The following is a 15050-nucleotide window of genomic DNA, read 5'->3' on the forward strand; positions in this document are numbered from 1 at the left end:
GAGTAAGCTACTGGGGTGGGGGAGGTTGATAAGTAATTGAAAATGTTGAATACAAAACTTAGGATCTGAAATGTAAACTCCCACCTAATTCACAATAAAATATTGTTTAAAGGGGGTGGGGGTAGATTGATTTGGTGCCACAAAACAGGTCAGTGTTGAATTCTTTTATATACAGGACAACAAAGAGTCAGAACTGACTGGATGACAACTAACAATAATAAGGTCAATTCTAATATGGATTTTCACATAGCTCTGAGAATGAAGTTATCGGAAAGATCATACGTAACATGCTTTCTACCTGCTTTCTGAAATCCAGAGTAGTATACACTGTAACACGAGATGGGGCACAAATGGAGAGGGTTTAGCAACATCCTGCTGACATTTCAGAATATAAGTCAAAGAACTAAGACAGACATGTGGCCCACCAAGGACTTTTATCCAACCCGCCAGGTGTTTTTGCCCTGTTTGTTTTTTTACTTCAAAATAAGATGTGCAGTATGTATAGGAATTTGTTCATAGTTTTTTAAAAAACTATATTCCAGCCCTCCAATGGGTCTGAGGGACAGTGAACTGGCCCCCTGTTTAAAAAAAGTTTGAGGACCCCTGAACTAAGAAGGTAAAAGTGCAAGATTTTATGGCAAATTAAAAGTATTGCTCATATGTGAGGGTTATATAACTACTAAAATAGATGGGATGATATTTGACCAACCCTAATTTCAAGAGATACTGAAATAGTACTGTACATCAACACTCCTAAAGGCCAACGATCCTTGAACTAACTACAAGCTTTTCTTTCTTGTTGTGTTTTAATTTGTTTTGTCAGTGGTTTGTTGTTGTTGCTGTTTTGTTGTACATTGTTGCTTGGTTTTGCACACACACACACAAAAAAAGCTTTTTTATTTAGGGCTTCTACCACAAGCAAGGAAACAAGACCAAGGAATTTGTGGCTAGAAGACAAGCACATCACCTGCCTCCAAAGTAGTTTAAAAGATGAAAGCAAATTATCCCGCCTACTCCCCTGCAAACAGATGGTATAAAAAAGATTTGATCTGGATGGATTTATAAGGAAAGCTTTGTATAAGAATTAACAGCAACTAGAAAACAATAGGTGGAGTAGTAGCTATGCACTGGGCTGCTACTCGCAAGGTTTGCAGTTCAAAAGCACCAGTCACCCCAGAAACCCCCGGGGCAGTTCTACCCTGTCCTAAAGAGTCACGAAAAGTCAGAAATGACTTGATGGCAGTGAGGGACTGCGTGAGTGCGTGCATGCATCTGCTTTGTTTTGTAAGAAAGCACAGCAGTTAAATTTTCACAAAATGTAATTCTTTGGCTTCCAAATTAAATGGCCAAAATCTTAGCAACCTTGTAATTACCCATTTCTTCATATTTTAAATTGAATGAATTGTTTTACTTGAAGTAATTTGGCTCATTGTAACATTTTTAATGGGGCAATTCTGGTGTACAAAATTTAACAATCACAGAAGTAACCACTATTATCATTTTTATTTTTATCCAGAACTTTTTTTGAGTAGTATATACAATAGTTATATATGAAAACATACAAAAGGTGTTTTGGGGTAAGGAATTATATTATTTTGTTCTTTTTACTGAATTTATCATGGGTATCTTTCCATATCATATAGAGAGCTAAAGCATCATTTGATACACTGTATTCTGCTGCTGTGGTTATATCATAATTTTATTAGTCATCTAACAGCGGTTCTCAACTTGTGAGTCATGACCCCTTTGGGGAGTCAAACGACCCTTTCACAGGGGTACCTGATTCATAACAGTAGCAACATTACAGTTATGAAGTAGCAATGAAAATAATTTGATGGAAAAATAAAAAATTTTAAAAATAATTTGATGGTTGGGGGGGTCACCACAATATGAGGAACTGTATTAAAGGGTCACGGCATTAGGAAGGTTGAGAACCACTACTCTAATAAAACGTACATTGGTTCCATTTATTTTCAATACTGCAAATATCTGATACATGTATCTTTGAACACATCTAGATTAATCCTTATGCTTAAATTCTTCAAAGTGTAATCAATGAATTAAAGACCACGTGCTTTAAAGCTTGTGGTACTGTCAAGAACATAAGTCAAGTTTTATCCTTTCTCCAAGACAGCAAGTTAGGAGCCTGCCACAGTTCCATGGAGGCACTTACTGGTCAAAGAAATAAAACTGCTGGTCAGAGACATAGTACAAAGCATTACTTATGTGAGCAATAGCGAAAATGCTAGCATTTTTTTTATCCAAAGGGTGCCGGGTGACATCTGTACACACAGGTTGTTGCATTACAAGAAAGGGACCCTCAAGCTTTAATACCTGGGGTCTTTTATAATGGGCAGTAAGCATGTTTGCCCTTCACTCAGGGAAAGACGCTATGTCCATCTTTAAAGCTTCTCACTATATAAACATCCTTGAAAAGACTGAACAAAGGGTTGTCAGTGCATGGCTGGCAGAACCTTGCAGGCAGATAAAGAGACCCATGGATAATTACCTCCTGACAAATACATATTTCCAAATGCTTTCCCACCTGACCAATAATTTTTATCTTTGTCAATATTAAAGTAGGTTAAAAGTCTCCATTTTACTTAATTTTTATTTATACTACTATCTTTTAACATATCTATTTATTTTGCTTCTGAATTTACTTTCTCCAATCATTTGTCTTTTTTATACACAGGTGAGTTCATCTGTATACTGAATATATTAATTCTTACATAATGATTATATACTGCATATACTAGTTTTTAGGTTCTCAAGTAAGTATTTTCCTAAATCTGCCATGCTTGGATTATTTATAATGTTTTGGTGTGTTTGCATGTGGTCAGGTCAATTTTTTCCCTTTTAACTCTCATACCAAAACTAAAGAGCCCTTGTGGCACAATGGTTAAAAGCTCAGCTACTAACCCAAGGTCAGGTCTGACCCCTCGCAGCTCCGCTGGATAAAAGATCTGGCCATCTGCTCCCACAGATTTCACCCTGGCAAATCCTAGGGGGCAATTTAATTCTGTCCTATGGGGTCGACAACACAACAATATGCAATGTCTATAGGAGAAGACACAACTCACAGCTTCGTGTTATTCAGTCCCCATCGCTTTTGAGCAATAAAACCTCCAATATTAGTTCAACACACTGCCACCTAACAAAACACTATTCATCAGCATCCCTTGCTATAATCAAGTGACTAAGGTTTAATCTGGATACACTTACAGAAGAGGTATATGAGAATTCTGAGAAATGTCTTTAAAGAGCCAGAATTGTTGGCTGGTTATTTTTTTTTCAATCTATCTTCCTATGATACACTGCTTAGAATGCAGACCATAATAAAGCATCCACGTTAGAACTGTACAATGAAAATACAGGAAAAGCCTGGATATCTAATTACCAAGTGAGGGCCAATACCAAATTCTAAAACCAAAGAGCAAACCTAACTCATTGCCATTAAGGCAACACAGTAAACCTATACAGGGTTCTCAAGCTACTTAACTTTTAAAATTAATAAGACATGAACTTTTAATATTTGGTAAGCTTCCTGAGCTCCAGTGGCATAGTGGTTGCACGCTGAGCTGCAATCCAAGAGGTCCACAGTTTAAAACCGCCGCAAGAGAAAGCACCCTCTACTGCTAACAGTTCCAGTATCAGAAACCCACGGGGACACTTCTATCCTGTCCGATAGGGTCACTGTGAGTTGACATTGACTCAACAGCAGTGAGTTTGGGGTGTTTGGGAAGGAGCTTTGGAGGAGAACTGGTGGCACAGTGGTTCTGTGTTGGGCTGCTTACTGCAAAGTAAGCAGTTGGACTCTGCCAGTCACTCACCAAGAGAAAGATAAGGCTTTCTACTCCTATAAAGATTTAAGGCATCAGAAACTCAAAGGTGCAGCTTTACTCTGGCGTATAGGATCACTGTGAGTTGGAATTGACTTGATGGCAGTGGGTTTGATTTGGACTGGGATCACCCCTGAAAGGCACGGTGGATTAGGTATTGGGTCACTAACCTACACAGGTCAGCAGTTTTGAACCCACTAGCTGCTGTGTGGAAGGATGAAACTGGCTGCTCTCATACAGACTTGCTGTCTCAGAATGCCCATATGGTTGCTAAGAACAATTAATTTGATGGCAGTTTGAGATGTTTTAGTTTAAACTACACACTATGACTACAATCTTTGGTTTCTAATTTGCAGTGTATGTTTCTGTTTGTAATACACTGAAATCTTTAACCAATTTGAGATCCATATTAATACAAGCTATAAAGTAGGGATCTCGCTTTTACCCAAATTATTCATTATTTCTAAGTCTAAAATTCTGTGATTCCAAAAATGTGTAACAATGTTAGAGATATTTGTGATTTAAATTTGCACATAATATCAATTCCATTTTTTAAATTGGTCTGTTTACTAATTAACGTTCCTGCAAACTTCCTCACTTGAGAGAAAAGACACCACCACCTCCACTGGGATGGCAAATAATGAGGAAATATTAAGTCATAATATCATCCTGAGAGTCTGTATGTGCAAGAAATTCACAAACCTCCTAAATCCTGCTTCCTATTGTTTGACTAGACCATTTTAATGGTTTAATAATCTTCCTGGATTCATTGCTTAATGGTTTAACAAATACAAAATTTACAAAAAATGAATGTGAAATTATCCCAGGAATGCCCAAAATTTGTCTTCTGAAGACAATGAAAACAGGTGTCAAAACTACCATTTTTAGATAGTCATGCTCTTTTAATATTTTAATGAATACAATTGAGTTAAAATTTGAAATATGTAAATCTATAAGCAATGGCCTGTCACTTCCAGAAAATACCCATATAATGTTAAAGCTTTAGTTCAATAATTTTAGTTGCTTTACAATAAGATAGGTTGTATCTCACAAGGTTATTTTAACACAAAAACACACACTATTTCCCCATTCTGAAAAGTGTTAGAGACCAAAAGACAGATAAGAAGGAACTGAAGAGTTGTCCATGTTTTCAGTTTTTTTAAAAAGAGTTCTCAGGGTTTTTTTATCATTGCTTTATTTTTTTAAATTTATTCTTAATTGGGAGTTAATACATATATCATTCCATAGTTCAATCGGGTCAAGCAGAATTGCATAATTGCTATCATAATCCGTTTCCAAACATTCTTTTTCTTCCTGAACTCCTTGACATCAACTCCCTTCTCTCCCACCTACCCACCCCGCCTCTTATTCTACTTGCTGTCCCTGTAGTTTCATCAATCCTGGGTTTCATGTACTGAAATACAGAAAAACATGTAACAACTTCGTGAGGGTGACGTCCAATGATATAAAGTAACACCTCTGAGATAAATCCTAATATGAACAAACAATAACAAAAGAAAACAAATCAAAAATATAGAAAATGTTGAAAAGCAGTTCAAGTTTCAAACTGCTGACCATGGTATTAGCAGCTTAACTTGTGATCTCTGCACAAGGGTTCCTTATACTAGTGATTCCAAATTACTCGGCAGGGATGTGTATCTAAGAAAAACGGGCATTACCAGGCAAAATAAAGATGATGAGCTCAGAGAAACCACCCAAATGAAGTTCAGACCCAGAAAGACTAGAGTCAGGCAGCAGCCAAGGAGGACTTCATAAACAGTTATAAAAGAGTGGTTGAGAATAAATAAATACAGTGGGACAAGTGAGAGCCAGGCATCTAACTGTTAGAGAAAAGTGTGTGTGAATTCATGCTTTTCAATAAGTACAAATAAACGCAGAATGAACGGATATAAGTATGAAAGCTAGAAGCAGTAATACGCTAGAAACAACGAGCATGCTATCCCAAGCTTGATTCTGAGTGAGTCAGAGTACAGGATCATTTCTTTGGTCGTCTGGCCAAGGATGCATGGTATGAGGAAAACAGGATCAATCCTGGTTGAATGTCATTCTCCAAAATAAAGATCCTATTCAAAGATTGTCAAAGACATATGAGGCAGGGAAAGACCAAAGGACTTCTGCAGAATAAAGGGGCTAACGAAACAGATTCTGAAATGCAATGCATATTCCTAGACAGGAGCTTGGACCAGAAAAGAAAAACTGATATTGTTACTGCAGCTGGCTAACTCTGAATCAGGTATGTGGAATAACTCACTGCTACCAAGTCAATTCTGACTCATAGTGATGCTAGGGACAGAGTCCAACTGCCCTTCTGGGTTTCCAAAGCTGTAACTCTACGGGAGCAGGAGAGCCTCATCTTTCTCTAGTGATGCAGCTATTGGGTTAGAACTGATGCTACCTTGTAGTTAGCAACCTAACACATAACACACTTCGCCCCCCAGGGCGTCCCTGTGGGGAACAATAGAAGCATTGCATCAATGCTGACTTTTTGTCTGGGATACTTCACAATAAAAAGAGTATCCTCTGTTTTGGAGAGGTATATATTGAAGAGTTACAAGTGATGGGCATCATGTCAGAGAGCGGAAAAAGGATTATGGAGCAAATGTGACAAAATGTTCATTGAGGGGAAAAAAGAGCTGATATCAAGCACTCAATAGAAAGTAAACCCTTAAAAATTAATGATGGCAACATATGTACAAATATGCTTGATACAATTATGTATGGATTGTTATAAAAGCTGTAAGAGTCCCCAATAAAATGATCTTTAATTTTTTTTTAAATGTTCATTTGGGGTAGAGGGTGCAAAAGTTCTTTGTATGGTTCTTGCAATTTTTAAATATTTACAATTCTCTCAAAATATATTTTAAAACTTACAACTAAATAAACAAATAGTGGCAGGTGCAGATTATAATCTAGTGACTAACAGGAATCGACTTGTAGGGAAGTAGTTTGAAAAAGAAAATTCTTTCTGCAGTATAACACCAACTAAAAAGATGTAGAATCGAATTTTCAAAAAAAAAAAATCACCCTCTGGCAATTACTTTAGCAATACGTGATTTAAGCCAACAATCATCAATTAGTGAATGCTAAAGTTATGGGTGAAATGTGCTATGGAATAACATAATTAGTGAAGTCCCAGTTACCTCACTGCAAATTAATATTAATTATAAAGGGGAAAAGTAACAATTTACCATAAAGAAATGTTAGCAATGCCTTTTTAATCAAGTATTCAAAATTAACAAGAAAAACAAGATATTGTCTTTCCTATGACAGGACACAATGAGACTACTGGATCACTTCCTATGACAATCTTGCAAAAGATGCAAAAACAGAATTTACTCATGAATAAACGCCAAACCAATCAAAGAGTGGGGGACAATTTCAGACTGAAAAGACATGATGATAAATGAAATGTGCAACCTATTATCCTAAAAATAGACTACTGGAAAACTCTGAATAAAAGCCTATAGATTAGATTATAATAGTGCAAGAAGGAAAACTATCAGACTTTGATGGCTGTACTACAATTATGTAGAAATATTATCTCTGAGGAAAATACATGCATAAGAATTCAGGGATATAGGCATCGTATCTACCATTCCTCTCAAACGTTTCATTCAGATAAAATGTGTGTACATGTTAAGTACAAAAGAAGATTCCCTGAACGGATCTTGTATCTTGTCTCTAAATTTCAAACTTAAAGAGAGGGAAGAAAGGATATGACCAAAGAGAGTGCTTTTAGCTTTGTATGCAGTCTGTGTTTATATATGAGATATATGATTTAGTCATCGTATGTATCTTATATTAAAATAGATGCATCACATGACATACTATAATACCTATTAGAACATTTTAGATTTCAATGACTTATACCTCAATATAAAGAACAAAAATCCTCACAACTAGACCAATAAGCAGCATCATGATAAATTGAAAAATTATTAAAACTGTCAAATATTTCATTTTACTTGAACTCATGATGAACTCTCATGGAAGCAGCAGTCAGGAAACTAAATGAGTGCATTGATTTCACAGTGCACTTCAGTAGCAATAAATCTTAAAGTGTTAAAAATCAAGCTGTCACTGTGAAGATCAAGGTACACCTTACACAAGCAATAGTAGTTTCAATCACCTAATAGCATACAAAAGCAGACAATGAATAAGGATGGCCAAAGAAAAACGGATGCCTTTGAATTATGGTGATGGTGAAGAATATTGAACAACATATGATGGACTGCCAAAAAAACTAAAACACAAATACGTCTTGCAGGAAGTACAGACAGAATGTCCCTAAGACTTGGATCTCATATACTTTAGGAGATGTTATCAAGAGGGATCAGGGATCAGTCCCTGGCGGACAACGTGCTTGGCAAAGTAGTGGGTCAGTGAAAAAAAGGCCCTCATGAACTACAACCACAATGCAATGACTCTATGGGCAGCAAAGACAAAGTAGGGACTGTGAGAATGAAGCAGTGTGTTTGTTATATAAAGGGTTACATGAACTGAAATTGATACAATAGCCCCTAACAACATTACATTATGAAAAAGAAACAATGTTTTGTGAATGGCTTCTCAAAATTTGGAATGATATCTAAAGGTAAGCCAATAAAACATCCATTTTCAAGTTCTTATTTTAATAAGAATGGGGAAATAAGGATTGAGATAACAGAAAATTTATATATATATTTATTAATCAAGTCCTAAGATTCTGTAATGATTCTCTGGCTTTTCCACTTGACCCACAGAATCAGGTTAGGTTACACAATGGAATCTATTTTACCCTCGTGCCCTACATAACCACTTATTAGTTCAAACTATATCCATTCTGAAGACCTAATTGAAAGGTTCCCTCTTCATCAAGCCTTTGCTGCTACTCACTCAAACATACACCCAGCCAGCTATTCTCTTTCTGTGAGCGTTGAAAGCACTTGATCTGGAACTTCACTTGTGAGATTTTACTTTTTTTATTTTACATCAAAGGAATTTATATATGTCTACCTGCCTGTATATTAGATTGTAAGTTCCTTGTGGGCATGAATCAAATTTGATCCATCCTTATTTCTTTAATACCCTATCTAGCACCCTAAATACAGGGAACTTTGCAGTATTTTTTAATAATGATCAAAATTAGCATTGCAATAAAAATAAGTTCATGTAATAAGCAAAGGGTAAAAATAATTATAGTACTTGCATCAAAGCAGTAATGTGTACAACTATTACCAACGGTATCTACCCCCAATCCCATAAAATATTTAAAGCCATGTAACCCTTAAAGGGAAAACGGCTATCTGGAAAATAATTCATCAGAATGGATTTCCCAAAGAGCCTAGGGCAGCTAAGGTGTTCAAGAAGAGATACACCATCTTTTTTCACAAATGCTGAACAGATGCTCATTCTGTAACTGGAAGAAAGAACAAAGAAACAGCAACTTTTGGACTCTTTTAAAAGATTAATAAGTACCTCTTCAGTTTCAGGAGCAACCTGGGAATCAGTAATCTCATCTAATTTATCTTCAGCAACATAGTCTTCCTGCTTTTGCTTCCCTTGTTGCCCACCATAAGCCTGCAAGTATTCTTCATCCTAACAGCCATTAAAGAGAAAACATGTTTTTCTCATACATCGTTTGGGTTTTCTTTTTTTGTTGTTTGTTTTTTAAGGTACTTTTCATATCTTTATGGCTCATGCTTAATCATTTTAGTTATTTTTACTGTGACAATTACCCAACTGAGCACAAAGGTGCACAAAAACAGAACGTAGCCTCCTCTAAGCATTAATGAGAACAAAGCCCATCATGCTTATCCAGTGCTAACGTTAGTGACATGAGGTTGCTTCAAACTTATGTGTCCTGTTAAATAGCTCTTCTTAAAAAGGGTAATCTTTAACCCCCCTCCCCAACACATGTGCATGTACTATCAGAAAAAACTCCGTAGCAGTAAGGAGGCTGAAATTATACTCGATATTCCCACCTCTTCTGGCAAACTGAATGTTCACAAAAGCACGTTAAGATTCGTTTCTCCGTTAGCCTTCTCCCTTGAATGTGAGAGTTGATTGCAGGTCTTATATAAAATGTAAGAAGTCTGTTTCAGAGGCACGCACCCCCTTTAAGGGTGCATACAAAGAAGCAAGCAGCTTGGCTTGGGACAGCCACAATTGCAAAAGAAAAGAGAGGCTTCTGTCAGCACTCCTAACAAGTAACGGGATCCGATTTCTTCATTTCTCTCCAGTATCCCTTTCCAGCTCATAGGAGGGAACCGTCCGCATCCCTAGCCTCTTGCTAAAAACCTACAGTAAAATGAGTCAAAGGCAGGCACCAAAGGGTAAACAAGATAGGGAAATAGAATAGTCTGTTAATAGTATACAACAGCCTTATCTACAACCCCCAAAGAAAAAGAGATATTTCAGGTAAAGTTTTATGTCTCACAGCTACCTTTCCAGATCCTCTGAACACAGTGCACTTTACTTTCCAGAAGAAAGTGTTAGCATAATCCCATGAAAAAGAGCAACTACCAATATCTATGACTCGCTGATTTCAAACAAGGTCAGACAGAGCTAATCAAAATCTCCATCAATTCATACAGGTGTATAGTACATACTATGGGATTTTTACTGGGAAACAAAGATCCACTACCCTTTACATAAGTGATTAGCTAAAATTGTGTTTACAGTATACTGGTTTATGAAACCTCAGTCTGTATTAATTTTAAAGACTCTAGATAAACTTCACTTGGGTTATAATTCAAGTATTTTGTTGAATAACAAAACACATTGTTTTGTTGTTCTTACAAGAGCAAAGGTTAAATCACAGCACAATTTTCTCTTAAAAGCATCAGCAAAATTTGCAAAAGTTAAGACTCTTGTCACATTTTGGTATAACAGGAGAGATCAGAACTGTACTGCCAGAGGTTTCAATGTCTTTGACCTTAGTTTCTTCCCAAGTAAAATGAAGTGTCCCTTTAAATTATAAAGTTCTCTAGTTCTATAATTCTCCTTCCAGTTACCTTCAAAAGTCCCTCTATGTCATTTTATAGGTGGCCTTTAATATAAGTGTTTATGATCGGCACTTCAAAAAATTCAACTCTGGTTTTAAGACCACGTGTTAAAAAATACTAAGAAATAGCAGTGCAGTTTAAAAACCATTTACCAACTAAAGGATCACAGGGATACAAATGGAGATAAAAAAATTCATCAACTGGCCACTGTATACAATGATAGATAATTTGCTCATCAGTGACAGTCAAAACAACAATGCTTCCAAGCCTAGCAAGAGATGAATATTTTATAATTTAATTCCCATCCCATCCAAATAAGTAATTCCAGATGCTACTACTGTGATAATTAGAAATAAGCTAATAATTTTTATTTAAAGAGGAAAAAATAATGGCCATAACTATAAAGCTTGATATAATAAGGTGAGCTAATATTACTTATTGAAGACAATTACTTATCTTTCAAGTTTAGAGCTTTCTATAAAAACATAAGCACCACATTTTCAGAATTACCATGAAAATATTTTTACCTTAAAATTTTAGTTTGTTTTTGTGTTTGTGTGCTTTTTGTAATTTATGAAAAAAAATTTCTTTTGTTATGGAGGATTATCCAATTGACCTTTTTTAAATTTTATACATCCTGATATTAGATAATTAAGTCCAATTTTATGACAACCAGAAGCCTAAATGCAACCTCAAATTTGATAATATCTCATAGAGGAAAATCACTTCTATATTATGAAATACCTTTACAAAAAGTTTTAGTAGAATGCAGATGTAACAGCAACTTCCTACTTGACAATACACACTAATTTGATTAAAAGCTCTCACATTGTGATATTCCACTAAATTCTAAGTTCAAAAGAGCAAGTTTTGTCATTATTTGTGCCCCAGGTGCTTGAAAATTAGTAGAGATTTGAACTACTCAATTCATAAACCGGAAGGACTCTGAAGATCATTGAATCAACCAACTTACTTTAATGGCATTTAAAAGAAAGAATAAAAACACTGTACCTGGATAATAATAACTAAGTCCCTTTCTTAAAGTTGTTGATTTAATTTAGAAAAGCATTTAAAATAAAAGTATCCCACACTTTAAGCAACCACATACCAAATACACCAATAAATCAAATTCACGCCAGTAAAATTTTATTACACAAGAACTACAAAATCAACCTTGATGTTTTTTACTTGATTCTATTCACCAAAACGAAATCTGCAAGCATTTTTTTCATTACTATCCTGAAAAGCAAGCATGCAAAACCACGACCGAGAGCCCTAAGGCAATAACGCCTAGAACAAAATATTCTAGGGTGCCACACTGAACAATCCGTTTCAGGTTCACTCCTATAAACAAAGGGAGCTGCACAAAGCTCGTGGAAAAATGGAATTTGAAGCTTCCTTATATAGCAATGATCAAGATTGAGCAATTCTTGAACCTAACAAATAAAAGCTTACTTTGAATGAAGTATACGGCACACAAATAGCTATCTCTATGGAGAACAGACTTTCCACGCCTGCCATTACCTCAGCAGGCCCTGTTGAACCACAATGAAACCCTAGGGTTCCCAAATCACGAAAGATCCAACCGTAACTACTACTGAGATCACTTCCTTCCCTCATGAATATCATTAAATACTTATTTTAAGAAACAAAATCTCTTTTAGTGAGTTATCATTAAGACAGATGAGCAACCTGTCATTCATACCTTTATCTGACACATTTCAACTTTAAAATCACCTAACACTCTCATCTTTTTAAATTAAAAATCACCATAATCTTAGCCTCCTGATTATAGATAACAAATTATGTGTGACATTTCCTGAACTAACCTCCAATCTCTTTATTCACGTTTAGACACTTCTCCATTACAAGAGAGAATGCACGCACAGGACATCAATCACTTTGGAATCTTAGCACCTTGAAGATGTCTTTAGCAGGTCAATAATCTTTTCACCTTAGAAGGACTTTATCAGATCTTGGCTAAAGCCTGGATAAAAGCCTCTGCATTAAGTACTTCCCACAATTGACAGTGTCTCGGCCACCACACAAAGCGGGTTTCTTCCTCAAGGTCACAATTCTTTGCAGCCTTCCAGAATGACAAAGGAGCATTTCCTCAGGCCAAACAAGCTGTCACACAAACTTTGTCATAGCTCAGATAAAGAAACTGGCAGACGGTGATAATAAGGTCTAATTTCCCTGCCTCCCTAGGGAGGTAAATAGATTTCAAATCAGTCTAAAACACCTATGCACAAGAAGCAATGTTATCTTCAGCCATACAAAGGAAAAAAGACTCACTGTAAATTCATCTAATGGTTCATTGATTTCGATGTCTAGCACTTCATCATTGTAAAGTTGTTCCTCCTCTGGCTCATCCCCATATCCTATTTGGTCTTCTGACAGCTCCGCATCGTGGCCTTCATACTGTCCTTCTTCTGTGTATGCTTGAGAATACAATTCAGAGCCATCAGATTTGTGATAAACCATGTCATCCTCTCCATGTTCGTACTCCGATTCCTGTTCTCCAGACTGGTCATTAGTGTTGTCAGGCAGTTCAAATGATGGTACCATGCCAGGTGTGGTATTAAGACTAATTGTGATACCCTGAGAACTAGAGAGGACAAAAAAAGAAAAAGAAAAAACCTAATTAGAGCAGAATTCAAAATAAGTAATGAATTAGTTGCTACAAAGTACAAATGGTGGAAAGGTATACACCTGATAAATTATTTTTTTCATTTCAAAGGTATACCACTTAAATGATAAATGCATTTACTCCACATCAAAGCTTAATAATCTACATTGAGTAGGAATCATATGCATACAGCACCACCACTTATCATCAGCTGCAGGTTATTTGACCAAGAGAATTAAATCACCCAGATGGTAAAATAGGTCTGACTGGCAAAGGCCCAGGACTGAAGCTAAACAAGCTTTATTTCATTTTAATGTTCAAAATGAGATGGATGACATCTGTTTTCTATGATTTCAAGGTAAAAACAGTATTACTGAATAAGCAAAAAACTGTGGTCAAATTGAAGAATTATTTTTCTTTTTCAAATCTATAATGGAGGTTAATAAGTGCCTGTTTTAAAAATCAAAATATTGAAGATGTATGTAAAGTTATGCAGGATGGATAAATCCCTAATCTTTAAACCTTAAGCCAAAAAGATCCTATTAAGTTATCATGAAATTTAACAACCATTTAGCTTAGCTAGTAAAACTATGTTTCAGCGTTATACTCTTTTAAGAGCTACCTGGTATGGGATCAAAGTGACAAGAGCAATGCAAAAGATAACTTAGAAATCTGAAGGAGCAGTGGATTTATATTAATAAGGGGAGAATAATTCCAAGAAACAGAGGGTGAGAGTGGTTGCACAACTCAAAGGACGTAATCAATGCCACTGTACCACATGCAGAAACTGCCGAAATGCTTTGTTGTGTATATCAACACTGAAATAAATCAATGTGGAATAATTTCAATAGTCAAATAACAAGTTAGTACTAGCCACACATTTTCAAAAATGAGTAAAGATGGCTTTTAAAACCGCAAAAAAATTATATTCTTCTCATTAAACAAAGCTGCTAAATGTCAAACACTAAGATGCAAGACAGCAAGACTTCAAAAAATAAGATTTTGCAGATCTAAACTCACAAATATTAAATACCAAATATCCAATCTTCACAAAAACGGAATACCCTTCATAGACCTGAAAATTGATTTAAAATCTCCAAAGATAAATTTCAAGGGCAGCATAATCCTAAGCATGAAACAGAATGACCCCAAAGAAAGAACTTTAGCATAAGAAAATTTGGTAAAATTTATGACTCAATAATAGCTTGTTTATCACATTTATAACCAAGAAGTGTCTGCTACCAAAGGATTGTAAATTGTATAATCCAAAGTGAAGGAGGGAATAATATCAGAGCCTAAATTGTGAGAATCCAGTTTGTAGGCGGCTATAGATAACAGTGCCCGAGATACATTTGTGGAATCTAAATAGAAAAAAGCTAGAAACTGGATGAGTTCCCTCTGTCCACAAAAGAGGGATGGGAGGAAAGCGATTATTAAACAGTACATTGGAGAGATGACTATAGAGAGATAACTATAGAGCAAAAGGATAAACCTAACTTGAACAGTTAAAACCTTGTCAGTTGATTCCCCCTCTAATGCATGTTAAGTCTGATCTGTTTTTCAACATTTTCT

The 15050-nt window shown here is 35.8% G+C and overlaps 1 protein-coding gene across 4 annotated transcripts in view; it reads right to left on the reverse strand.

The window, feature by feature from the left end:
- RBM33 (RNA binding motif protein 33) overlaps positions 1-15050 on the reverse strand; it is a 155557-nt gene that overhangs the window by 101173 nt on the left and 39334 nt on the right. For 2 of the 4 annotated variants that reach the window (XM_045290090.1, XM_045290089.1), the window contains exons 5-6: positions 13145-13457; positions 9321-9440 (exon numbers count right to left, since the gene is read on the reverse strand). In XM_045290090.1, coding sequence (XP_045146025.1) covers positions 9321-9440; positions 13145-13457 — 433 coding nt within the window. The remainder of the gene's footprint in view (positions 1-9320; positions 9441-13144; positions 13458-15050) is intronic. The other 2 variants (XM_045290092.1, XM_045290091.1) reach the window with 1 other exon arrangement.

Source organism: Echinops telfairi, unplaced genomic scaffold, assembly GCF_000313985.2.
Source record: "Echinops telfairi isolate 266 unplaced genomic scaffold, ASM31398v2 ScPeMD7_31;HRSCAF=116, whole genome shotgun sequence".
In the NCBI taxonomy this organism is placed as follows: Eukaryota; Metazoa; Chordata; class Mammalia; order Afrosoricida; family Tenrecidae; genus Echinops; species Echinops telfairi.